Consider the following 27,134-nt stretch of genomic DNA (forward strand, 5'->3'; position numbering starts at 1 on the left):
GAGAGCAAACAGATGCCCACACCTGACTGGACTGTAGATACTGTGGTTCATTTCTGAAAAGTTTGTGCAAGGCCCTGCTCCAAGTCCGTTAGAACTGTCGACTTGTTTAACTGGCATTTGTGATTTTATTGTTTTTTTGGGCAGAGACTGCCTATGTATTATAGACTTGCTATGGACTCACATAGCACACACTCGCTGTGGTCCTTAATCTGTCCAGTGCCATCGTTACAAGTTCATGCACTGGCGCATTCGTCCCATCTCTGGCGGGGAGCTGGGCGTGGTGTCTAAGACTCATGGCTGGTGAATGGCAGCCAGGCTTGGCTCCCCCAGTGTCACTCCCCTGCTCTGGAGAGCTCTGCTGTATGTGCCATTGGTAGTGGAGACAGAGAATCAAATTTAGAAAAGACTTATTTCTCATCCAAATTGAATTCCAAGAAAGGCACTGGCAGAAAGCCACAGCAGTGATCTGTTTGTCATGTGACTCAGAGGGCCTCAGTGGCTAGTAGAGAAGGCATGAAAGTGGATAAACAGCTATGTCCTCCCCGGCCTTCACCTCCCCTGCCATCCAAGTTTCTTATTATCTCTAGTAGGAAGTAAAAGCTACACCTTGATCCCAAATCCCTGCCTTCTTTGTCTTTGTAACAGGTTAAAAACAGTTCTTCTGGGACATAAATGAACATTGACCCTCTCTGGGGAAGAGCCGATACTCTTCCCACCCAGTTCGTTCCTTTTATATCTCCTTCCTCCATTTTTTTATGGCATTTAGATAAGTTTAGCAAGTTAGAGGAGGGTGTGGGGATACACAACCCACTCCCAGCTGCTGGAAGGCTGAGCTGGAGGATAGCCCAAGTCAGGAGTTAAGGCTACCCTTCACAGTGTAGTGGAAGCATGTGAGAGGAAGTAGTTGGAAAGAGAGAGGAGGGGGGAGGGAGGGAGGGAGGGAGAGGGAGGCAGGTGAGCCTTGCATTTGGCAGTTCCTCTCACATGCCCCTAATGTCTCGTGCAGCTTCCTCCCTCCGGTTTCACAGCTGCTGGACCCAAAGCACAGAGGAGAGTTTGCCACTTGGCAGTGTTCACAAGCTCGCTCTCATCCTTCCCGCTCTATGGTGCCCATTTAAAAACTAACCCCTTCCCTCCCTCTCTCCCCTGGAAATGAGTTTCCTGTGAGCTTATGAAGCCAGCAAAGGGGCATTGGCTCTCCTAACTCTTTCCAGTGTCCTGAAATGTTCTTTCCTGTGATCACCATGAGCATGAAGGAGCTAAGAGCCCTTCTGCTTCCTTCCCTCTTGCAGGAGCTACGCCATCGCCAGCAGCAGTGATGACCGCATGAATGAGCCTCCCACCTCGCTGGGGCTTGTACCTCACCAGGTGAGTGATTTGGAAATGAAGTGTGGTCCTGCCCCATCCTCTAGTAGAGGTGAAGGTGAGACCGCCACACTCTTCCTTCAGCACAACTCCTGCAACGGGGACCTCAGAGGGGCCTTAATGACCTGCAGAGCGTTCTTTTCTGGGGATACTGCTGGGAAGAAATGAACCAGTGGCACTACCTCACTTTGAAGTATTGAAGCTGCTGACTAGACTCTGCCATGCAGTAGAAAAGGAAGGGTCAGGCCTTGGGACTGCCATGCATGGTTCAGCCAGCTTCAGTCTCAGCCCTGCTATTTATGGCCTTCCCTGGCCCAGTCTCAGAACTTCTCAGGGCTTGTTTTCCTGTTTGCAAATCACACTGAGCTCCCTGGTAGGCATGGAGACCAGGATGGTAAATGCCAGCCCAGCAGCCCAGAGTATGAATAAGCTGACTAGCCTTCAGTGTCCAGTGCTCTACCTGGGCAGGAAGCCTTTCTGGACAAGCATGGGCAGACCGTTAGCCATGTCACCCAGAAGCAGGGCCTTTTCCCACCACAGCTTGCAGGATCCATGCCTGAGGCTGAAATGAAAGATGCTGGGAAGATGGGATGAGGCCCACAGGTCCTGGTCTCTCAGTCTGCTTGCTGCCTTTTGGGGAAACACAGGCAGCTTTAGTGTCACATTTGGGGAGCTGTTTGTTCTCCATGGTCCCATGCATTTCACAGCTGGGAGGGGTCCCTTCACTGCAGACCCCGCCTGACCAGTGTATTTGTTTGATGCTGGCATGAAACCCAGGGCATCATGCATATCAAGCCACTGTGTAGTCACCCAGCCCCTGTGCCTGGGGCTTTCCAGCAAGGAGGTATCTGCAGAAGAAAAGGTTAGCCCGCCATCGTGGAGTTAGTGAAGCTGTGGTCCAAGCCCAGGCTTTGCCCCATGACTGGTGTTCTCCCAGAGCTTCTGTGGCTGGAGAGCCCAAGGTTGCATGGTGGCACCTCTCTCCTGTCTTATACCTGCTGCCTCTTAACCTGTTTATGTCAGGAAAGTAAGTGCTTGGGTCCAGGAGTAACTCTGCCTCAGCTTTGGAAACTACAGAACCCCAGGAAAGGTGGCTCCCCCCAGTATCTCCCAAGTGTGTCATTTGTATGACCTAAACATGTCAGTCTTTGTCCTCAGACACACTCCCAGCAGACCCTGGCAATGTGGCAGCCACCCCTCCCCCACCACACAGGGCTGCTGACCTTCAGGCTGACCTGGGCTACTCTCACATCTTCTCCAGGTCATCCTGCCTCTTCTCCTGCCCTGTTCTTCCTTCTCCTCATCTCCCTCACAGACTTCATGCTGAGGAGGGCCTCAGTTAAAATTTCCGTCATGCCCCTGCACTGGCTTCTTCCTTTAAGTTAAATTGCGGCCACTGTTGCTTTCTTAGTGCTGAGGCCAGGGGACAAAACACCCTCCCTAGACAGGTGGTTGTAGGTGGCTGTGTCAGGCACATGCCGGTTTCCCAGTGCTGTGCCACCTCATCCCTCCATAGGCATTCATCCCCAGCCAGCGGCCATCGCTGTCACTCACCAAGCTCTCCAGCTATCTGTCTTCTGCAGGTGTCTGCAGGGTTCTTTTGGTTGTTGGCCATCTCTTCATTTGACCTTTTCAAAGGCTGAAGAATAATGCCACCGTATATGGTAAAAGTGTGTGTGTGTGTGTGTGTGTGTGTGTGTGTGTGTGTGTGTGTGTGTGTGTGTGTTGCTTATTTCAAGTTTTAAGCCTTTATTTTTAGCAACATTCTAAAAAGGAAAGAAGAGAAAGAACTTCAGAATTAATCAGAGTTGTTCGGTCCCCATTTAAACAAATATTTTTTTTTCTTTCTCTCAAGTGGAGGGGACTATTTATGCAACTGTGCTTTGATTAGGGAGTGTCATCTCCACAGAGCTGGGCCTGTGGCGGATTCAGCATCCTTCTTCCTCCTCCCCCTCTTTTCCCTCCTTTCCCTCCTCCACCCCCTCCTTCTCTTCCTCTCCTCTCCCTCCTCCAGAGACAAATGGTTTCCTGTTGGAGGGGGGCTGGCTAAGTCCCTTTGTGTATTTTGCTTGTAAATGACCTGCAAAGTTCTGGCTCATTTTCTCAGTGCCCCAAGGAGTGTGCTTATTACTCTGTCCCTGAGGAGTGCAATGCCTGAAAGCCCTCACCCCACCCCCAACACCCCCAACACCACTGTGTAATGGCGGAAAACATTCCTTGACTTCTTTGCTGTCCTGTGAGTGGGACCTGGGAAGCCACTGGCTTGCTCTGTCCCTCTGTATGAGTGCACAGGCAAATTGGCCCCGTTCACATATTGTCTAGGGACAGTGAGAACCGTGATTAGTCCCCAATTGAAATCAACTGAATGTTATAGCTGAAGAAACCTGGCGCGAGACGTGAAAACCGTGAAAAACCACTAGCTGTGAGGAAGCAGTCTCTTCTTACATTTATTTATTTTTTTTAAGTCTCTGGCCCAACCCACAGGGATAGATGCTGCAGGCAGACAACAAGTAAAACCTCTTTGTATATGAAGAGAGTGGGGTTTTTTTCTTAAAAAAAAAGTATTATGTTGATGCATAAACCACATACAGATAATGATCCAAATCACCAAGTGAATGATCCAGGCACTCACAAAGTGAACACACACACACACACACACACACACACACACACACACGTGTGTTCATCTGCTTCTCCAGATGCCCCTTCCAACAGAAAAGTGAGCTTTTTCCCGACTCACAGAAACTTTTGTCACACTTTGAAAAATGGATTTCTGTAGTGTGTGCCCTTTGGTCGGGGGGCTTTGGCAGACAAGTTTTTCATTGTAGTTCTCAGCAATGAATTAATATCCCACCAACCTGGATCTTTTATGAAGACAATGATAACTAGACATGATGGCACAGCTTGTAGTCCTAACAGTTGGAGGTGGGGACAGGCGAGTGGAGAGTTCAGGTTCTCTGGAGCACATAGTAAGACCCTGACTCAAATGTGGGGGTGGGGGGGGTGACTCAGTGGATAAAGCACTGTCACACAAGCCCCAGGACCATACTTCATATTCCCAGCTTCCATATAAGTGCAGGGTGAGCATGGCAGCTCAACTGTGACCTCGGCACTAGCACTTGGGAGGAAGAGACAGGAGACTGACTCTTAGAGGATTTGGCCAGTTACACGAGCCTCACCATGGAGCCTTGGAATCTGGTGAGAAGCTTTACCTCCGTATGTACATAAGGAAGACACAGAATAGCAACCTCTGGTCCCCACTTAGTTTTCCATGTTACATGTATGTATGCGACCTGCATACATGTGCATCACATGCAGGGGGAAATCGAGAGGCAAGAAAGGACGTCAGGTTGTTGGATTTGTTTCTTTTTCATCTCGAGGACAAGACATCTGCCAGAGGCAAGTTAGGAGAAGGATCTGTCCTAGATCACACTGCATCACAGAGAAGAGGGCGTGGCCACAGAGCATGAGACCACATGCCACATGTGCACAGCCAGGAAGCAGGGAGAGATTGGGAAGGTTCCTCACAGCCAGCTAGGAAACAGCCACTTGGGTGAAGAATGAAACCCAGGTCAGCACCAACCACTTCAGCAGGCCATGGGTCAGAAACTTCCAGAGTCTGACTTCATTGTTTATTTTATTTTATTTTATTTTATTTTATTTTATTTTATTTCTCTCTTAAAAACAGTAAAACTTTGGGGGAAAGTCTCCACATGGCAATTATGGCAACAAGGCTTCAGGGATAGCTACATCGAAACTCCCTTGCAACGTTCATCTTTATGGCAAAGCACCTGTGACCTTTACAATAAGAGCAAGTTCTCTTGCCCAGTAAACAGTGCTGGGGTAAGGGCCTAGGGAGGAAGGATTTGTAATAAACATATGGATGAGTTCTGTTGATGTCACTGAGAGACAAGCATCTCAACAAGTCTGCTTCCTCTGACGCTTCTCTTAAGCTGTGCCTCCTACAAAAGAAAATGCTGGTACGGAGCTCACTCCCTCTTTTCCGTTTTTATCTGGTCTAGGACCCCAGCCCATAAGATGGCACTGCCCACATTCAAAAAGGGTCTCCCCTCTTTGAAAACTCCCACACAGACATGTCCAGAGGTACATCTCCTAGGTGACCCCAAGTCCAGCCAAGTTGACCATGACAATTGGCCATGGTAGTTGTCTTTTCCTGGCTCCTGGGTGATGGGTGAGCTCTACAAGGCTTTGATGGAGGTCCATTCAGGTGTTATAGAATGTACAGCGTTTCCTGACTCAAGAAAGTTGGCCTTCTGGTCTCTGAGAGATCCTGACTGACAGAACTCAGACACCTGTAGTCTGACAACCTTTGCCTGAATGCCTCAGAAGGACCCTGCAGCAGACGTCCATACACCCAGGCCCCACTTTATCTTGTGGACTAAGCAGTTAGCATTTTTGCCTTTGAGGAATGTACTCCTAACTCTGAAATATTGGTAAGGAAAAGTCCCTGAGAGTACGTGTCCTAGGGGTGTGTGTGTGTGTGTGTGTGTGTGTGTGTGTGTGTGTACGTGCGTCCTTACCCTAGGTCTACACTTGTGAGCTCATGCTTCTCTGGGGCTCTTGAACTCTTTCCCTTTACTCTTTGCAGAAAAGCAAAACTAGGGCAGGGCACCAGGAAAGGCTGACCTGAGAGTCCTCTGAGTGAAAGGGGGCCTGAAACTCTAGCCGCTATCCATTTCCTGTCTGCCCATTGCCTGTGCCCAGGCTCTGACACCTCTCTTCCTAGTCTTCAGCCTTCTGTTTTTCCTTTTAAGATTTTTTTTTATTATTTTAATGATGTATATTTGTGCGAGTGACTGTGTGTGATGTATGTACATGAATACAAATGCCCACAGAGGTCAGAGTGTTTGACTCCAACTCCTGGAGCTGGAGCTACAGACAGTTGCAAGCAGCTTGATATGGGTGCTGGGAATCAAACTCAGGAAGGTGCTCAGGAAGAAAGGATGTGCTCTTAACCACTGAGCCATCTTTCTGCTTCCAGGCCTTCTATTTTTAATTAGGTCTCTTTTGGGGCTGTGAGTGGGTTCAAGGATTCTCAACTCTTGTGCCCTGTCTGCTTAGAGGAGGTCCAGCAAGAGGGCATTGCCTGGGGTGTAGCCTGGGAAAGAGCTTCCTTGCTCTCCCTCCCCTCAGGCTCTGTGGCCTTCAGCTCGATGGTGGCAGGAAGATGGGATGGTCCACAGTTGTACTATGTTGGCTGATGTAGTTTGTGACCTGGTCATACTGTCCATCTTCTCCATACAACCAGCCAAGCAGCTGCTTCCTGAGCATAGACACTGCAGAGCATACAGGGATTAGAGACATCAAGGAATGCTTGCCCTTGGTACAGTCTTAGATAATAGATACAGCCCGGGCCATGAGAACATGGTAGGATCTCTGTCCAGAAGAAGTGCCTGAGAGTGAGGAAGGTCCTAGGTATCTGATCTGATCACCTTCTCCGGCTGTTTACCTGCTCCTAGGCAAGCATCTCATCTCCTGTGAACCTGTCCTGTGCCTATAAATGAGGACACCCTAATACAGGCCCAAGAGTCATGAATAGATTGTATGCATTAGGGCACTAGCAGAATTCCGAAGAGATGCTTGCCCACGCTCGCTTTCTTTCTTTCCACTTTTTATTAAAATGGAAGTTGTCCACCTTCTAAACAGGAAATTAGGAAGAGTCATCAAACTCAGGAAGCAATGCTCGCTCCATCTTGAGAGTTAGCTGCATCCTGAAATATTTTTCTGAGGATGATGCTGGCTGGCTTCCAGTTTAGCTCTTTGGTCCCTCTATGGCTCCAGTTCAATAATGAGAGGCAGCCAGTGAAGGGAACGGAAGCTGTTATCTGAAACAAAGACCTCCATAGTGTGCCTGGGGCTCGCTGTTGGTAAACTCCATGTTGGCACAGAATGTGACTAAGACTCTTTTCAGCATCCAGAATCGATCTGGAGTTTCAGGCACATTTTTATGCATGCAAACTTCAAGCTCTAGCAGCCTTGCCAAACCTGTAGGAATCTGCTGCGACTCCCAGGCAGTGGGGTCCCAAGGGGCTTCAGGGCACCTTTGGGGTGGCCGTTCCCGAGCAATGGAGCCCGGCTTCCCATTGAGGCGAGGTGGGTTTGGCACCAAAGTTAGTTACACTGAGCACAGGTGGGAACATGGCCAGGACAGTGGTCCAGAGAGGAGGTCCCCTCCTTTCCTGATCTATTTCTTTTGTGTCCAACTGGGTAAAATCCACTGAAGATAATTGAATTCACCTTCTGTGGGGTTTTTTTGTTGACAGTGTTTGAGTTCCTCCTTTTCTCCCTCCTTCCCACCCTCCCTTTGTACTCTGTGCTTTTCCACCAGGCTTTAGAGCCAAAATAAACCAGAACTGAGATTCCTGGCTTTTCTCTTTGGTGCTTTTAAGGCCGCGCCATTTCTCTGAGTCTTGATTATCTAATCTGTAAAGTGTGGAAGGTAATTGGATGTAGCGATACCCAAATGAGCCACCATAGGACCAGTGCTTGTAGAGGACATGACATATGTGTGTGCCTGTACACCTGGCCTGACAAGGGTAAGCCTTGGCCACTACATGGAGAGCAGACTAGACATATGAAGAGCCCTTATAAAACTGGAGGCATTTTAGCTAAAATTACAACCCAAACCAGGGACTCCCATCCCTGTCCTGCCATCAGTTGACTCTGAGCCCTTCCAGGGCATACCTTTGCCAGCACAGCTCAGGGCCACCAGTGGAAACCTCCAAGGACATGGTCATTGGAGATGCACCACCCTAGAAAGAAAGGCTTTGTGGTGGCATTCCTTCCAGTGATGGTCACACTCCTTAGGTGGCACAAAGCCAGGCCCATTCGGTGACTAACCTCTGACATTTGCTGCTGCTAGGTGCCTTTCCTGGAGGGCCCTGTAAGCCTGATGATGTCTGGCCACACTGCACAGGCAGAGTGCTGAGAAGGCTTCAGGGCTGCCAACCCCCCTTTAACAACCCTGAGCTCATGGCCTGTGTGTCCTGTCTGCTGCCTCTCACCTCACACCAAGGGCAGCATCTGTTGTCTTCACAGCACTGATGGCCAAACTCAGGGATAACCCAGGATTTATGCTTGGCAGGAGAGATCTCGCCTCACCTGCTTTGCCTATTTAGAATCTGACAGTGACTTACAAGGCAGAAGCCAAGAAAGCTTAGGTACCTTTCTTCCAGGGCCCTTCCAAATGCAGGTAGCAGCAAAGAAACATATTTCTGGTATATCTTTTCTTCTGGTCAGGAAGTCACATAGCTCTGTGCTAGAATGTAGCGATCACAAGGCCCCCTGGGATTAACATCAAGAGCCAGAAATAAATAAATGAAAACTGTTTCCCCTAGAAAGTTACACCGGACACTTTAAAAAGCTGGTGATTATTTGGGGCTGGAGGAGGTGCAGGGACTTGTCATTCTGAGCTTGTTGAAACTCCAAATTTATGAACTGTTTCTAAATTAGCCTTTCTGAGGCATAATTTACAGTTGACAATATGTCAACTTTAGTAAGTGTTGGCAAGTACCTGCGAGGCATCTCATCACCAAACACAGGAGACTTCGTCACCCCAGCCATTCCCTTTTGCTGGTCCTCTGTAGTCCCAACCTCGCCCCCAGCAGCTACTGATCAGATTCTGTGTGGGCTGCTTTCATCTGTGAAAGAGGAGAGTGGAGACCGTAAGGGAGGCTTGGTAGTTAGGAGCACATGCTGCTGTTGCAGAGGACCCAAGTTTAGTTCCCAGCATCCAAGTCTGAAACCTTACACCTGTCAGCCCCGGGGGATCCTAATACCTCTCTCCATGGGCACTGCACACATGAGCACACACACACACACTTTAAATAAGTCTTGAAAAACAGAAAAGGGCCTAAAACAAGCTTTGACAACACTTTACAGACTTTTTAATTTAAATATTTGTTTTGGCCCTTAAGGTGGAATAGTAGTATTCTTCCTAGAAAATGTGGAAAGAATTCTGATATGGGGTAGATATTTACTTTCTTTGGCCTGGCCACTCTGAAAAGATGTCCCATAGGACTTCCACATAACCTGGATCTTGGGTCACTCTGGGAGTTATACAGAGGCAGGGATTCATTCTGTAGCCCAGGCTTGCCTTATACTAAGGCAACAGCTCTCAGTGCTGGGATAACTAAGGGTAGTGCTAAACCATCGGCAGCAGCCTCTGCTCCATACGTTTCATTCATTTTCTGTCAAACTGAGGGACTGGAGTTGGCCATACACGTAAGGCTTCATTTCTGGACTCTCGGTTCTTCATGGTCTATAGCCTTGCTGTGTGGGAATATCGCAGAGCTTTTTCGTAAATCAGTTCTTACACACATGGCCAACTGATGGCACATAGTGGAGAACGTGTTTTCTAGCAGGTAACTCTGCAGCTGGGTGTGGGCTCACCCCTGTCATCCAGCACTGAGAGAAGGGTTACCTTAGTACAAGGGACGCCTGGGTGGGCTACAAGTGAATCCTTTTCTCAAAAATAAATATCTATGGCATGACTGAATTTGTAGATGCAAAAGAAGGATTTTAACCCTTACTTCATGCGATGAATAAAGATTGGACATGGGGCCTGTGAGATGGCTTGACTCCTGGGGTGCACCTGACCTGTGTTGCTGCTGGCCTTTATGCTCTGTCTGTTTCCCTGTCTCTGTGTCTCTGAGTCTCTATGCGTCCCTCCCCCAACCCCCTGCTCTCCTTTTCAGTTCCCTAACTAGGTCTATTCTCTCCCTTCCCTCTAGTTCTGCTCTCAACCTCTGTTTCTAAGTTTAGCAGAGACCATTCCTACAGAACAGAAATGACAACAGAAGCTTCATATGCTACCACAGAATGGAGACAGATATGTAGGCCGCTTTCAACAGCATTTGAGTGGAAATGTGTTGGATCTGGTTGCTTTAAAAGACCTCAGAATGAGAGTAACTTATGTGTATAAGGCACACTGTGAGCATGCACACATCTTATCTTTTTATTCTATTTATTTACTTTATTTATTTACTTGGGTATATGTGCATGCGTGTAAGTGTGAGCCATGCCATACAGGTGATGGTCAGACAAGTTTGTAGGAGTCCGTTCTCTCCCTCTAATACATGGATCCCTCTAAGCAGGGACCCAACCCAGGTTATCAGGCTTGGCAGCCAGTGCCTTTACTGCTGAGCCATCTGACTGGCTCCTGTGCTTGCATTTAAACCTGGAACACTCGGGACTCATGAGGATCTCAACATTGTCCTTTCTGATTTGTATTTGAGGTCCTTTCAGCAGTTTTGATGGCTTTTCCTGGTTCCTGACTAGCAGACACCCCCTGCCCCAAAATTCCCTCTTATTTTAGTTTGTGAAGTGGCCACTATATCCCATAGAGACAGGAAACTAAAAGTCACATTTTCAAAGGTTCCCAAGGAATCAGTCAGTTGTGACTTAATACATGTGCTAGATAGTTTTATGAAAATTTGTCTGTCACAAGCTAAAGTCATTTAAGAGGGAACCTTAATTAAGAAAATGCCCCTGTATGATTAGGTACAAACCTGTAGGACACTTTCTTAATTATGATTGATGAGAGAGGGCCCAGCCCATTGTTGGTGGTGCCATCCCTGGGCTGGTGGTCATGGCGTCTATAAGAAAGTGGCTGAGCAAGCCATAAGGAGCAAGCCAGTAAGCAGCACCTCTCCGTGGCCTCTGCATCAGCCCTGCCTCCAGACTCCTGCCCTCACTGCTTTGGATGATGAACTGTGATGTGAAACTGTGAGGGAAATGAGCCCTTTCCTCCTCAACTTGCTTTCGGTCATGATGTTCATCACAGAGATAGTCACCCTAACTAAGACAGTATGTGTTTGCTCTGGGATTGAAAGGGGCTCTGGAAATGGCCTGTAGGCTTTCTCAAGACTGGGTGTACTGGAGGTGAGAATGCACCTACCTCCCATCAGGCTGCAGGCTGCAGCACAGCAAACGAAGACTGCTGTGAACATCATCAGGCATTGTGTGCATCTGGACTTAGGTGTTCTTTGGAGAGTTGAGGGGGTTGGGTTTTTTTTTTTTTGTTGTTGTTGTTGTTGTTTTGGTTTTTTTCTATTCACCTGACATGATGGAACAAAGCCACAGCATGGCTGTGTGTACCTGTAGCCCTAGTGTGACAGGGACAAGCGGGTCCAAGTGTGCTGGCCAGCCAGCCTGCTGTTGTAAAGTAATAGAGTGGAGAGTGATAGAAGACACCTGATCTCCTCTGGCATCTGCATGCCTGTGTATAGGCATGGACCCTGCAGGGGTTGGGAGGGGCACTGCTTAAGTGAGGTGATCGAAGTTAACAGGAGAGGCCTCTGCTCAGTCTGAGACACTAGATCCAATCTCTAGCACTAAAAAAGGAAAACAGAGAAAAACTATGAGGAGACATAAAAGACAAAGCTATTACCTAAAAGAAGAGTGCCAGGGAGCCAGGCTGTGAAGGTCCATGTGCTGATTGTTTTTGTCAATGTGACATCAGCCTAGAAGTATGTAAGAAAGAATGGCAGTTGAGAGGAAAGTCTCCATGAGATTAGCCTGTGGGCAAGCCTGTAAGGTATTTTCTTGATTAGTGATTGATGTGATGGACCACTGTGGGTGGTGCCATCCCCTGGGCTGGTGATCCTAGATTCTATAAGAAAGCAGGCTGAGCAAGCCATGATGAACAAGCCAGTAAGCAGCACTCCTCCATGGCCTCTGCTTCAGTTCCCGCCCTGACTATTTTTGGTCTGTGATGTGGAACTGTAAACTGAAATAAACCCTTTCCTCCCCCAAATTCTTTTGGTCATGGTGTTTCTCACAACAGTAGGAAACTGAGATGCCATCTGTAGTCATGGTAACCATGACAGCAGTATGAACCTGAAACAGGCCTCATTTGAAACCAGGTTTTATTTCCTCCTGCCCACTTGTGCTTCACCTGAACATACATTTCATTACTTTAAAACTGGGAGTTCTGGCATCATATAAATGAACTTTCAAGAAGATTTGTGTTATCTTCCTTCCTGCATATGCTGGCTTCTGTAGAAATGATCAAGGCTCTACCATTACAAGTTTTATAAGTTATATCTTCTTGATACTTATAAGAGCTCACCACCAACACTGAGCCACTCTGAGAGTGGATTTATTGTTGCAGTCAGATGTTTCTGCTCAAGGTGGTGCTGTTTCGCCATCAATGGTGTGACTGCACGTTCTTTAGTTTCGTGGGGTCTGCGTTCAGCAGCTAGTCAGTGTGTCTATCTTTGCCTTCTGTCATTCCCCAGTTGTCTGCTCTTGAGAAGCCTCTGTTTAGTTGTGAAAATGCACGCTCACCCCAGGCCTCTGTATTTCTATACGAGAAGTGAGTCAGAGCGACTTAGATGACTGAGTTTTGTTCTGTTTTGTGATGCAGGGGTGGGACCCCGGCCACCTACATGCTAGACAAGCGACCTGCCATTGGACTACACCCTAGCTTGTTTTGTTTTTGAGACAAGGTCTCATGTGGCCCAGGCTGCCCTTAGACTTGCTCTGTAGCCAAGGATGACTTTGGATTCCTGCTCTTCCTGCCTCTACCTCCTGAGTTCTGGGATCTGAGATGTGCACCACCAGACCTGGTTTCATGCCATGCTGGTAATGGAACACAGAGCCTGCTGCATACAACCCAAGCATTCTACCAACCACGCCACAGCCAGCCCTGAGACAGCGCTTCAGTCTTTCACCTGACTTTATATTATTAAGTAAATTATTTGCTTTTAGGTCTCAAATATTTAAAAATCATGTATATCATGGGGATAAAGAGCCAATATAGTTTACTTCCAAAACTATTACAGTAGGGGGAAGAACTTACAGTCACAGAATCGCCTGTGTCAGGACCCTAATAACCATTTCCTCCTCTTTGTCACCCACTAGACATGCACCCCTGGCCTAATGAGTAATTGTTCTGTTCGTTTTCAGATCCGGGGCTTTCTGTCACGGTTCGATAATGTCCTTCCTGTCAGCCTGGCATTTGATAAATGTACAGCCTGTTCATCCAAAGTAAGTCATTTTACCTCTGAGCCATTTAACCTCAACCTAACCCACTCGGCCAGCGCGGTGGTGTGTGTGTGTGTGTGTGTGTGTGTGTGTGTGTGTGTGTGTGTGTGTGTGTGTGGTTCTAGTGTGAAGAGAGTGCCTGAGTTAGGTGCTAGTCAGTACTTGCTGTACAGTACTTTCAATTTGATCGTAAAGCTTGCCTGAGGCTCTCCCTTCCTCTCCTGAGGGTTTCCTTCCTTGCACCTACTGAGCAGAGCAATGTTTATGCTTTCCCCAGAAGGTGGGGATTTTGGGCAGTCTGGGTTGGGTGTTGGAGGTGTTCCTAGCACAAAGGAACAGCAAGCAGAGATGAGGGGCCTGGATTGGGAGGCCGGAACAAGGTCCCTTCCTCTTTGATCTTTCCAGCAGCTCTAAAAATAGAGTGGGGCTGCTGTCCATTGTAATGGGAACCGGCTGATGTATCTCCGAATACACGGCATCTCAGTGTTAAGAGGCTCTGAGTTATTCTCCATGTGCACTGTACGTGACAGCCAATTCCCTTTGGATGTCCCTTTAAGCCAGTAGTTCTTAACCTCCTCATACTGCAACTCTTTAGTACAGTTCCTCATGTTATGATGACCACAACCATAAAATTATTTTTGTCACTACTTCATAACTATAATTTTCTACTGCTGTGAATTGTGATGTAAATATTTGATATGCAACCCCTGTGAAAGGGTCATTCGTCCTCTCCAAAAGGGGTCGCAACCCTCTGGTTGAGAACCCCCACTCTATGCCTTCAAGCTCCCCTTTTCCAATTCCTACTTGGGGAGCTATCAGAGTAGCTTGTGGGGCTTACTCATCCTAAGCAAGCATTTCTCTGAGAACACATTGTTGTGCCTCCTGCAATGGGTGGAGCTGAGGGAATTGAATTCTAGGAAAAGTCTACTCAGAGTAGCTTCTGTCCTCAGCTGTTTGCCTAAACCGTGGAATCTGGGATCGATAAGCCATAGTGATGAATTTGGTTAAATCTAGGCACTCCCAAGTGGAGAGTGGTTTGTTTTCCTTTCTGCTCTGAGAGTAAACTAAGCCTGCTTTATTGTTGGGCATCTCAAGTGCCTGGTGGAGATTTAAACCTTATAATTTGTGGGTAAATGACCTCTGAGCCTATTCTTCTTGCTGTTTCTCAAGGTATCCTATTCCTCTCTGGCAGGACCCTGAAGGTGGTGATGCGCACATCTGTCCTCAGAGACAGGGTCTCACGACCGTGTGCTCCTCAGTGGAAATGACTTCTGTCTGTCCATCTTTCCATGGTACAGCTGAACTAATTGGTCTCCAAATAACTTGGCAGGATTATTTTCAAACTGAAATCCTTTGGTGCCCATGCCAGCAGCGTCTGTGGCTTTATGTAGGTCTAGCTCATCAATGAAATGAAGATAATTGTGTTCTCCGAGAAACGTGAGCATTTGCTTTCCTGCTCTGTTTCTAATTAAATCAGCCCATAAGATGCTGTCCATAAAGAAACCCAGGCGTACCTCAGGCTGCCCCTCCTTTTTCTTTAAGAGAGAATAGCTTTTTGTTTCCTTGTCCTCCCTCCTTGGAAGTCTCAGATTAAACACAGGTATGGTGTTTTTGTTACCAGAGTTATTTCCTGTCAGTGGCCATTCAGAGTCCTGCATTACACAAACTTGCCAGGCGAGTTAATACAAACTGACGTGGATTTTCACAGCTGCGCTGTTCCCATAGCGATCACTTTTCTTGTGGTCTGGATATTGGGTTTCCTTTGTGCCGAGAAGGTTGCACCTCTTTCCAGGAGAAGCCCCTCATTTACTTTCTTGGCCCCCTTCCCTGTCATCTGCATCATCTGCAGACCGAGTGTTGATCCTCCGATATGACAATCCCAATTACGCCGAATCGCTCTATGAGAGTGCTGGCTTATGCTTAACGCTTGCTTACTCAGCAGGATGTTTTTTATACTGAGTCATGTCTGAGTTGCTGCTGTTTGAATCAAAATTCTTTGGAGCTAAGAGTGAGTTCTACACATTTTTCCTTTGATATTCATGAAGTCATTTTTTAAAAATTTTTCCTCAGTCTTAAGAATTTCATACATGTAGAATGACACATTATCATATCTTCCTGTTACCCCTCGTCAACTCCCCTTAAACCATCCCCCAACACTACCTTTCCCAACTACATGCCCTCAGCCATAGTAACCTACTCACTCCTATTAGCACTTCCTATGGGTGTGGGGAAGGAACTTGGGAAATCAGAGGCCACACATTCAAGAGAGAATAATTCTCCCTTCCCCAGCAGCTGCCAGCTGCCAGTAGCTTCCCAGTAAAAGTTGGGGGCCTGGGTCATGCCTCACCTATCTGTGCTGGGATTTTGACTGGATTTGTCTTCACCCAGGACTCCGGCAGGTATCCATAATTTCTCCAAGTTCATGAGTGAGACACCATGTCAAGTCCAGAACTTTGAATTTCAGGGCTCTCCTCATCCTCCAGTCCTTTGTGCCTCCTGTCCTGCCATCTTCCCCAGCCATTGTGGAAGTGGTGTTTAGAAGCATGACCCACTGAGGACTAAACCTCTGTCTCTTGTTCCTGTGAAGTGATGTTTTCCTTTGGTGGTTTCCAGTATCTGTCTCCTCCACCCCCACCCAGAAGAGAGGCTCACTCTACTCCTGCTTGGTTTAGCTTCAGTATAGGAAGTGGCTGGAGGAGCAGGACACTCTGGGATAGTGAGCCTTCTGTTTATTAAACAGTGATGCTGATGGTGTAACCCTCATTGTGTTGCCAGAGCCTGGGACAGGGCTGGTGAACTGTTGCCTTCACACATGTGCAGGGAGGTGTGGGTGCTGAGGGGTGCTTTCATTTTAACGTCTACTTCGTCACCTGACAGAGCATCTGCTGTCAGAAGTTGAAGAGGCCTTTTTGATACATGTACAAGTTACTGTTCAGTTCTAGAGTGTGGTGAACGTCTGTCAGGCCAACAAGTGTGATTGTGAACCAGAAATCTAGAAAAGCTGTCCCAGAATGCATTGAGGCAATTTATTAGCAGCAGTCAGTCTCTTAATTTCTTTATCTCTTATTTCTAATTAAGATTTTCCTTTTTAGTAACTTTGTATTTTGGTACAAATTTTTAAAGATTTATATTTTAAATTAAACGTGTGGACATAGGAGAGTGTAGAGCCTACAGGGACCAGAAGTATCGGTCCCTGGAACTTCAACTTCAGGCAGTTGTGAGCAGCCTGATGTGTGTGCTGGGAACTGAACTTGGGTCCTCTGCAAGAACAGGCAGTGACCTTAACCACTGAGCATCTCTCCAGTCCTTCTGATACACTTTCAAACTTGGTGACACTGGGGCGGAGAGATGGCTCAGCAGTTAAGAGTGTTGCTCTTGCAGAGGATCTGGGTTCAATTCCCAGCACCCATGTGGTGGCTTGTAAGTCAAATTCCATAGAAACCTCATAACTGCATAAAGGTCCAGTCTGATCCTGAAGTGAGTCTGTCACTTCCGGTGGCTGGTAAGTCCGTTCCCTCTCTGGCCTCTGTGGGCACCAGACACAATATACAGTCAGGCGATACTCCCATACATACATACATACATACATACATACATACATACATACATACATCTTAGAGAGAGAGAGAGAGAGAGAGAGAGAGAGAGAGAGAGAGAGAGAGAGAGAGATACAGAAAACTGCAGAGTCTACTCTATGTGGCCTTTAGCAGAGACTCCCAGGTTTCTACCTTCCTCCCCTCTGCTGTCCCGCCTCCTCAGCTCCGCCCCTTCTGGTTCCTTTGTTGAGTTTTCCAGAGTCAACAGGGAACTGTTCTTTCTCAACTAAACATTTCCCTGTGAATTTCCTAAGAACAAAGACCTGCTCTCACCAACACAGCACACAGGAAACAGGCGTTCAGTGTTAACAGCCACTGTACCTGACCCAAAGGCTCTATTTCAGACATTGTCTCTGTCCTGGAATGTTCTTCACAGACTTTACGTCTTTCTCCTTCTGAATGAGGACTTACTTCAGGATCAGACCAGACCTCTATGTAGTTATGTTTCTTCTGATCTCCCTCATTCTGGGAGAGGTCTCTAAACTCTCCTTTTTCCTGTCCATGCCCTTTTGAGGCGTTGTCTGTTAATTTATAGAATCTCCTTTGGTTTGGATCTGTCTAATGTGCCCTGGAGTGGAGGCAGGTGAAATGTTTGTCACCACTGGTAATGTTCATTTCTTTTTTTCTGAAACCTGGCTCCCCTCATCCTGAATAGATGGACTTGCCTGCTCTCTAGAATACATAGACATTTCAAAACTGCAGTCCCTGCTACTTCAGAAAGTGATATTAGGCAGAGGACTTAGTCATTAAAGTGCTTGCCTTGCAAGTGTGAAGGCCTAAATTGGGATGTCCAGTATCTGTAAACGGCCAGGTGTGGGTGACATGCATCTGTGACCCCAGTGCTGAGGATATAGGGCAGGGACAGCTTCAGACTCAATGCCACAAAAGGTGGAGTGTGATAAGAAAACCTCTAGCCACCACATTCATATGCACATTTATGTCCAGGTATCCTCCACAGGCTGATACACACACACACACACACACACACACACACACACACACACACACACACACAAGCACGCACACAAGCACGCACGCGCGCAATGCACAATTCCAAAAGAAAATGAACATAGAACATAGAGTTCAGTCTTTATCACAGTGCTCTTTTTCTTGCTGGGTTCCTAGAGAGGAATGCTTTCACCCTAAAGCAATTCTGTGACATTGACTAGACAGGCTGCAGTGAAAAAGGCGAGAGAAACGTCACTGCCATCTGATGACATTAGCTGGTCACCTGCGGTTCATTACCCTAGAACTTCCCTAGTTTCTAACACAGGAAAGTGGAGGATATCTACTGGGAATGCTAGTTTTCTTTAAGGAGTCAAGACATCTTCTAATGTTTTCATAGTGGTAGCTTTGTTTCTGAGGTACCTACAGAGTGATGTGTGGGCTATTTCCAAGGGGGCAGAATTCCTGAGCATAGTCACCTGAGTGGCATGTGCAAGACTAAGCGTGTTCTTGCTGAATGGTTCTGTCACCCACAGCATCTGTGACATCACAGAAACACCTCTTGGGAGGCAGCAGGTCGCAAGCCCGGCTTGCCTACCATCTGGAGCCTGTGTCCTGCACAGATGTACCAAGATGTACCCAGAAACCTGATCTTGAGGTTTTAATTAGTGATGAGCAAGGCTAATAATATTCTCATTCTGGTGATGACCATGTGGAAGGGCTTCTGCTGATGGGTTGTAAGACAGCTTCTGAGCTGTTGGACTGAATGTCCTGGGAAGTGAGAAGAAGGAGGAGGATTAGTGTAACGGCCACCAGCTGGTATCATCAGATGGCACACGGTTTTCTTGCCTTTCTTACCACAGCCTGTTGATATAACACAGCTGTAACTTTAATTTTTTTTCAAAACCTATTTTTAATGATGGTTTTTAAACACTTTAACCTCCCTTTTAACCCACCACTCACCAGAGGTAGTGGGAAAGAAAGGATACGGAGGAAGTGGACATGTTTAGAAAGGTTCTTTGTGGCAACTCCCTTCTGTGTTGTCTGGAAATCGACAGTTCAGTTCACAGGTTAGCAGTAGTAGCTCGATCTACTCACAAACACTTCACAGATATACCAGCATGCCAATTCAGTAAAGTCAGATTAGCAACACCATTGACACTACCTAATAGAGACAGCCAGGCCTCAGCCTTAGTACAAGTCAGCAGGAGGGACCAGGGAAACACCAGGAGAAGTTCTCAGCTGTGCCTTTCTCAGTAAAATGAAAATCAGCGAAGACTTGAGACCCAAAAACATTGCACAGCTAGCTCTATTAGAAAGTCTAGCTAAGCCCCGTCACTGTCCATCGAGTCCTATTTGTACCCTCCTAACAGCACGTGTCCTCGGGTCTTGCCTCAGCACATGCACCTGTCTCAGCTGACATCACCCTGCTAATCAGCTCAAGTCTGCAGAAGCAGCAAGAAACTGCAGCACACCACAAGTTTTTTGGAATGGTTCTTTCTATGGGTCCCGACAAATGAATTCAACTACACAATGTAAGGCGAACCAATACATGCCTATCGTTAGGGAAGAATCCATCATCTGTCCTTTTACACGCTTGCTTTAGTAGAACATTCTTTCACCTGTGTCTGCTTCAGCTAAACATTCCTTCACATGTTTACCCCAACAAAACACCATCCAACTGACTATGCACTTCATACAGCCCCACCTTTCTTCTATTGTACAATTACCTGTGATGGAAAAGGCATAAGGGGTTGGGGGTTGCTCAGTTGGAAATTCAGTTGCTATGCAAGGGTAAGGACCTGAGTTCAAATCCCTAGAACCCATGTAAAGTAGGTTGGTTAGTGCACATCTGTAATCTCATTACCTCTAGGACAATGAAAAGCAGAACAAGAAAATCTCTGAAAGCTAAAAGGAAACCTGGAATATACAGCAACAGACAACATGAGACAAGGTCAAGCAAGGCAGAAGGTGAAGCTGACCCCAAGGTCTAATGCTGTGTATGGGCCTGCATTTATGTGATCATGGACACTCACACATACCATATTCACACAAAAATATTTTTAAAGAAGCATGAAATACCAGAACTATACCTCTTTATTGAAATATTCTTTTGGGAGTTCAGACAAGAGCAACCTATCACCTGAGAGTTCTGTACACATAACCTTAGAAGACAAAGGGACCAGCTTAGACTTGGAGGGAAGGGTCAGCATCTCAGTGGCCAGCAGCAGGCATTTATCATTGGGCTGCTATGAATGCATGGTATGTGCTAGAGATTCACACACTGTGTGCAAAGCCATTGCTACCATTCACCTCTGAGAGGACCCCCCCAAAGGCATGTGCGGAAGAGCTTGGTGCTATCAGGACGTAGTGGAGCCATCGAGAGGAAGTGAGATCACTGTGGACGTACTTTGGAGGGGATCCTGGACCCTTCCTCTTTCTTCCCTTTTTCTTTTGGCAATGAGATAAGGGTTTTTCCACCATGGACTCCCACCATGGTGTAACAACCTGACCTCACCCTCAGAAACAATGGGCCAACTGACCATCAATTGAGTCTTCCAAAACCATGAGTCACAAAAAGTATTTTTTTTTCTTTTTAAAACTGATTGCTCAAGTATTTTGTGACAGTAGCTGGAAGCTGACTATCACAATCATCAAAAGAAATATTATGCTGTGCTTTTAATCCCAACATTCTGAGGATAGAAGCAGGAGGCACTCTATGAGGCCAGCCAAGGGCTACATAGAAATATCCTGTCTCAAAAAAAAAAGTCAATATCCTCTAGAAAAACGGCTCGCTGGAGCCGGAGAGATGCTCAGTAGTTAAAAGGACTCAATGTCCTTCCAAAGGACCTGAGTTTGGTTCCTAGCACAGAACCACTAGAAACTCCAGCCCCAGGGGATCTAGCACTGTCTTCTGACTTCTATGGGCACCTGCACTCATGTGCGCGTGCGTGCACACACACGCAATTAAAAATTAAATAAATATAAATAAAAGCGAAAGAAATGAGACGTGCAGGGTGAGACAACCTATCCAACAACAGTGCTGCCTCCTGGGTCCTGCTGTGTTAGGGTACATGCCCGTCTGCACAACCCACTTCTTTTCGATAAATGAGGCTACCCCGAGGAGGGTTTGTTGAGAGTCACTTCTGAGCTGAGGTAAAATGGGAGTTTAACCCATCTGTGGGTGAGAGAATGCGAGCTTCCTTACATAATGGCCAGAAACAACACTGCACAGGAAGCTGTTGAATACCCGGTGGTGGTCTAAGGAGGAATAATGGCTTAAGGAGGATGGCCACTTGTCCCCGTGAACAGCACTTCCCAAGATGGAATGTGTTCCCAAGGCAAGACAGAATGTAAGATTCTGTTTTGAATCTTATAATTCCTCATAAAACTCTCTCACCTCCCTGACACGAAGGGACTTTCCCAGCCTATGGCATTCAGCAGCCACAATGGGGGATTCCCAGGGTCCTGGTTCTGTTCACTCCCTTGCCTGCTGAGTGACCCCAAGTTCGGTGCTTCTGCCTCTGTCCGCCTCCGTGCCTTCCTTTGGCCAGTGAGTCAGCTCAGTGAGATAAGTTCTGGCTCTCTCCTCTCCAAGTTACTTGCTTCTGCACTTTGGGTTGAGGTTCTTTCAGTCTTTGTTTCACAGACAATTTTATTTTGTGTCCCATCCTGGGCATGGAAGCCAGAGCCTCCCAGCCCAGAAATCCATTTTAATTGCAGAAAAGTGTGAAAACATAGTTTAGGACAAGAGTCACTGCGGCTACCTGCTGTTGACTGTGCGTTGTGCCCTGGACGTAGTGATGTGTAGCTGGTCTTCAATTCCTTCTCTCAGTTTGAAATGAGCTTCAGGTAAGGGGATCAGAGCACTGTGACAAGTGTCCTGCTGCTCCCCGGCCCTTTACAAGGACTGGCCAGTGCCCAATCGGAAGAGCTCCCAAGGGCTTATGCCAGGAGTGTCTGCATACAGCTTCTTAGTGGCAAGTATTACTCAAAACAGAGCTGCAGCCAGGGTTTTCTTCCCCTTTCCAAAAGGGACATAAATCTCTAGTTGGGAAAATGATGAGTAACCCCCACCCTGGTCCTCTTTTCCTATCTCATTTACCCAGCAAGGCCTCACTCATGCTTTCTGTTTGAACGGGTGATGGGATCCATATGTGTGGTGTAAACTGTATCCCACATCTTGTCCTTAGCAACTTGTGTTTCTCCCATCTCCAGAGCTGCTGGGCTCCCGAAAGGAACTGGGATGTCCCGCCAGAGCCAGGGAGCAGTGCTCAGCTATAAGCCTTAAGCTCACAGCTCTTGGCTCTTCCTCTCTTTGGAAAATCTCAGATGTTTTCTCCCTTTGCTTCAATTTCCTCATCCATAGAGCGGGGAAAATATTTTCTGTTTCCCAGGGAAATTGCAATGGCTGACGCATATCCAGTTTCTCAGGCCAGGCACCAGGGCCTTTGCCCACTCCTGGGACTGGTGTTGACACCAGAAACAGGAAGAAAACAAAGACCACTGTGGTGGCCTGAAGTATCCCTGAGTGTGTGGCATCTCCTCAAGCTGCTGCTCCCCCACCAACAGATACAGGAGGACAGAGTCCAGGGTCTGGAAGGCAAGGCTCAAGGCTGCCCTGGTTTTTAAAAACTGCAGAAAGATTCTCCTCATGTTCCCTGACAGCCCTCTTTGAAAACCTTCCTCATGCTTCCAGACAAGGCAGCCTTGCTCCTCCCTGCTGACCTGGTCCTCTGAAGCCTCTGATCAGCCGCAAAGGTTATCCTGCTTCCCTGATGCCTGTGGTCACTTGAGTGTACTTTTCACTTCAGGTGTCCTCTTGTCTCTTATGCAGACCGGAATATATAGGGATATGATCTTTTCAGTGGTTCTCATCTTCAGGACATGGAAATATTAGGCTTTTATAGTTTAGAATTCATTTTTAGCCTCTGTCCCATGTCTGTTCCCTTACTAAGTCCTTTGGGACCATGTTCATGTTGATGAAAGGAATTGACATACTCCTTTGGAAAATGTATAGCCACTGTAGTTTAACAGTGTTTCAGTGGCTTCCGCTATTGTGCTGATAGGACACCTGGCCCCCTGAGGCTTGCTATGGTACCATGCCCAGGCTCCCCTGGAAAGTAACAGGGAGGCAATCCCTGCAGTCACCCCAGTCCTTCCATGACACTTAGGACTTTGGGAGGTACCAGGTCTCACTGGGGACTCATTTTCTGTGATCACAGGAAACTGTGAAGGACTGACCTGCCACTGAGTGTATCTTGTGACAAGCTTCAGCCAACTGGAGGACAGGAGAAGACAGTAACCCTGCTTAGAGTTCTGTGGGTCAGTTCTTCCCCTCGACGGCACGGAGCCCGGGCATCTCTTTTCATGTCCCTCATGTCCTTTGATATTTATGTAATATAGTGATCAGAGGAAGGACAGAGGGAAGGGACAGGTGGGAGCTGCAGTCTCAGTACTGAACTGAGAGACAGATATGTTTGAACTGGACGCTTTTAAGTACATATATGTTTATACCTAAATAGGCTACATAATATGTGTGTGTAGGTATATAAAGATGTAGTTATTTTTATGTGTCTATGCCTGTGTGAGTTTATATGCACAACATTCATACAGGAGCCCTTGGAGACCAGAATAGGACATCAGATCCTTTAGAACTGAAATGAGAGGCCGTTGTAAGCCTCCATGTGGGTGCTATGAACCCACTTCCTTGCAAGAGCAGCAGGTGCTCTTAACTGCTCAACCTTCCCTCTAGCCGCTTATTTATTAGGTTAATGTGTATAGTGTGCACCTAGATGAGTTCTTGTCTACGTTGTGTAGGCAGGAGCCAGCAGAGGCCAGAAGGGGCATTAGATCCCCTGGAGCTGAAGTTAGAGGTGGTGGGAAGAACCGTGTAGGTGTTGGGAACAGAACACAAGGATCTGCAAGAGCAGTCAGCATCCTTAGTCACCAAACCATGTCTTTAGCCCCAATATAACTACTCGGATGGAATATTTGTAACATCCAAAAAGGTATTTACATGGATTTATTTTAAAGTGAGTCAGTTAAATAATTTTATAAAGGCAGAAGTGTTGGGTCACACTATCTCAGCAGTCAGAAGGCTGAGGCAAGAGTTTGAAGCCACCCAAGTAGGCTATAGAGCGAGACCTTGTTTCAAAATACTATAATAATAATAATAATAATAATAATAATAATAATAATAATAATTTATGGAGTATTTTTGGATGATAGTGTGTTGAGTTTCTGTTGATGTCCTTCTGGACATGACGGTAATGCTAGATTGTGGCACTTATGTATGAGGTCCTTAGACCATCCTTAACCAGCAGTCAAACATTGCTGCAGGAGATGGCTAGGTCCTAGCCGACATCAAGTGTGAGGACAAGAGAACAAGCCATAACTCATGTGTAAATTCATGAACAGCAGAAAGTCAGGCCACTTGCTCTTGGGGCCTCTGTCCAGTGGAATGCTGACCACCAGATCTAACAACACCATGCCCTTTGCTGGTTGGTGCCAAATTGGGGCATGGCCTTTTACAGTGTTCTCTGTTTGTCCAGAAGATTCTGCTCAACTTTTACCTTTCCATCTGCTTTAGTGACGTCTTTGATGACCTGTTCCTCTCTTGGAAGATCATAGCCAGAGTTTACCAAAACAAGCTGCCTTTGGGAGTTACCAAAGTTGGCTTAGCATTGGATTCAAGGGCATTCCAGCAGTGAGCTCTCCAAAGGCTTTGCTTGCTGCCCTGCGAGGTTCTGAAATGCCCATTCTAGACGTTCTCTCATTGGCTGCCCTGGTAATTCTTTCTTTTTTTAAGGAATGTTCCTTTTCATTATCCTTGTTTGCTTTGTTTTGCTTGTGTGTGAGCACGAGTGGAAGTCAGAGATGAGCTTGCTGGAGTTGATCCGCCTCTTGCCATATGGTTCCTGGGGACTGAATTCGGGTCAGTGAGGCTTGGCAGCAGGTGCTACTACCCACTGAGCCATCTTGTCATCCTCCTTGGGATTTCGAAGAGTACTCAGACTTTTGCCACAGACAAGGTAAAGGAACTGTAGTGCAGACGTTGTTCCCAAAATCAGCATCCTTATGACTTAAGTTACACAATGACCACCATATATCCCTGAGTATCTGTCTTTCCTGCTTTAAGTAATGTTCTCATCATTATGTTTTATTCTAAAGAATGAAAGCCCTCCATGTTCCCCGCTTCCAGACTCAGAGAGTTGGTGAAAGTACACATGGAACAATACATCTTCAATTTTCAGCCCTCACTAGACTCGAGGGATCTCTCCTATGTGGCCTTGGGCTGCAGGTGTGCCACCAGTGTTTGAGTCTGAGGAGCACTCGGTGTCCTGACACCCAGGTAGCACCCTACACTGGCTGTTGGGGAGGATGTGCCCAGGCTTGCTCCCTGTGGAGTATTAGCCCACCTCTGTACAGCTCCTGTCTGCACAGTTGGCTGTAGATTTGCTGAGGCTTCTGGGTATTTTTAAGGACTTTGCTGGCACTCCCAACTTGGTGTGATTTGTGGAAGCAAGAGGTATGCCTGGGCTTCTCCTGATCCCTTTTACACCAGCTTCTTCCTAAAGGAACTTGGAGGAAGGGATAATGAAAGTGGGGTTTGAGGGCAGTGCCCCATTCTGCATACACACTCCTGTGCATCCCAAACATGGACCTTGACACAGCGTCACTGTCCCTTAAAGAACAGTGTTTATTCTTTCCCCTGTAAAGCTGCACATATGCCCAACTTTAATCATTAGTTTCACTTGATCTGACTGACACAGAGAACCAATTCCATCATTGGTTGAGTAGATATTTTAAAAAAAATAAGTGAGGTGCTAATAATAAGAGAGGACTAAAGAGTACCCCAGTAAAAAAAGCCTTTGCTGAGTGTAAGCATGGGGACCCGACTGAGAATCCTCAAGAGGGCACAGAAAAGCCAGGACATGATGTGTGCTTGTGTTCCCAGAATGTAGGAAGTAGAGACAAAATAAATTTTTGGAAGCATGAGAAGCAGCTAGCCAGGTATAAAAACAAAAGGAAAAAAACAAGACACTGTCTCAAGGTGGAAGGTACAAGACCCAATACCCAAGGTTGTCTCCTGACCCCACATGCATCTGCCAGAGCAGCAGTGCACACACATTTACACACACATATTGCACATACACATAAGTAAGTGAATGACTGGTAAAGCAGGCTGGCGTGGATTCCCAGTATAATATAAATCAGGTATAAAAATAAAAAAAGGAAAAAGAATGCTTATGAAAGTAGTGTCTTTGAGAAAGTAAAACACACATGGTTTTGTAGTCCAGCGGAGCAGAAAGAGTTCCCATTAACAGCAGCACCCCCTGCTCCTTCTGCCCTGTAACCCCCGCCCCGTAGGCAGCAGAAGAGCACATGGGAAATGAGACCTGTGCCATCCTGCCCAGCTCCGTAAGGGGTTGGCTATGCAGGGATCCTTGCAGGGCACTGCTGGAGAGAGACTGCATGTTTCAGCTGGGCTGACCAGCTCAAGTCAGACAAGTACTTGAGGAAATGTCCCTGGGCTCATGGTGTCCTCTTAGTAACCTAAGTGGTTACTAAGTAACCTAAGTAACAAAGTAGTGAATTCTTGACATTCAAGGGTGGGCTTTTTATTTTATTTTATTTTATTTTTTTTAGCTAGATGTGATGGTGCATACCTTAATCTAAGCTCTCTGAGGCAGAGACAGGTGGATCTCTGCAAGGTAGAGACCAATTTGGCTCACATAAGTTCCAGGCCTGCTAGGGCTACATACTAAGACCCTGTCAAAAAAAAAAATTTAAGTGCGCGCGCATGTGTGTGTGTGGTGTGTGTACATTATATATGAGTGTCAGCTCATATGTATGTGCACCAAGTGTGTGCCTGTTGCCTGTGATAGCCAGAAGTGGGTGTGGTGGTCCCCTGCACTGGAGTCTCAAGCAGCTCTTAGCTACCACAATGGAGGCTGAGTCTGGGTCTTAGGAAAAGCAGAGGGTGCTTGTAATCACTCAGCCTGATCTGCAGCTCCTAAAACGTTTGTTATAAGACAGGGTTTTGTTAGCCGAGGTTTGCCTGAACCTCCAGGACCTCCATCCTGTGCCTCTGAGTAATTTGAGACTGTACTTTGTGAATAAACAGGAGGAGCAATTTTCTAAAAAAAAAACAAAAAAGTTTTACATTTAAGGGAATGGCATTCTACTTCCGTGAAGCCAACTGATCACAGACTG

The 27,134-nt window shown here is 46.8% G+C and overlaps 1 protein-coding gene across 7 annotated transcripts in view; it reads left to right on the top strand.

The window, feature by feature from the left end:
• The window catches only part of Atg7 (autophagy related 7), a 208,594-nt gene that overhangs the window by 66,371 nt on the left and 115,089 nt on the right, over nucleotides 1–27,134 (top strand). For all 7 annotated transcript variants that reach the window (XR_015685579.1, XR_015685581.1, XR_015685580.1 and 4 more), the window contains 2 exon segments: nucleotides 1,293–1,368; nucleotides 13,297–13,377. Coding sequence is in view for 4 of the 7 variants with exons in the window: in XM_087657594.1 (XP_087513720.1) it covers nucleotides 1,293–1,368; nucleotides 13,297–13,377 (157 nt within the window). In the remaining 3 variants the exon portion in view is untranslated.

Source organism: Rattus norvegicus, chromosome 4 (genome assembly GCF_021556685.1).
Source record: "Rattus norvegicus strain SHRSP/BbbUtx chromosome 4, alternate assembly SHRSP_T2T, whole genome shotgun sequence".
In the NCBI taxonomy this organism is placed as follows: Eukaryota; Metazoa; Chordata; class Mammalia; order Rodentia; family Muridae; genus Rattus; species Rattus norvegicus.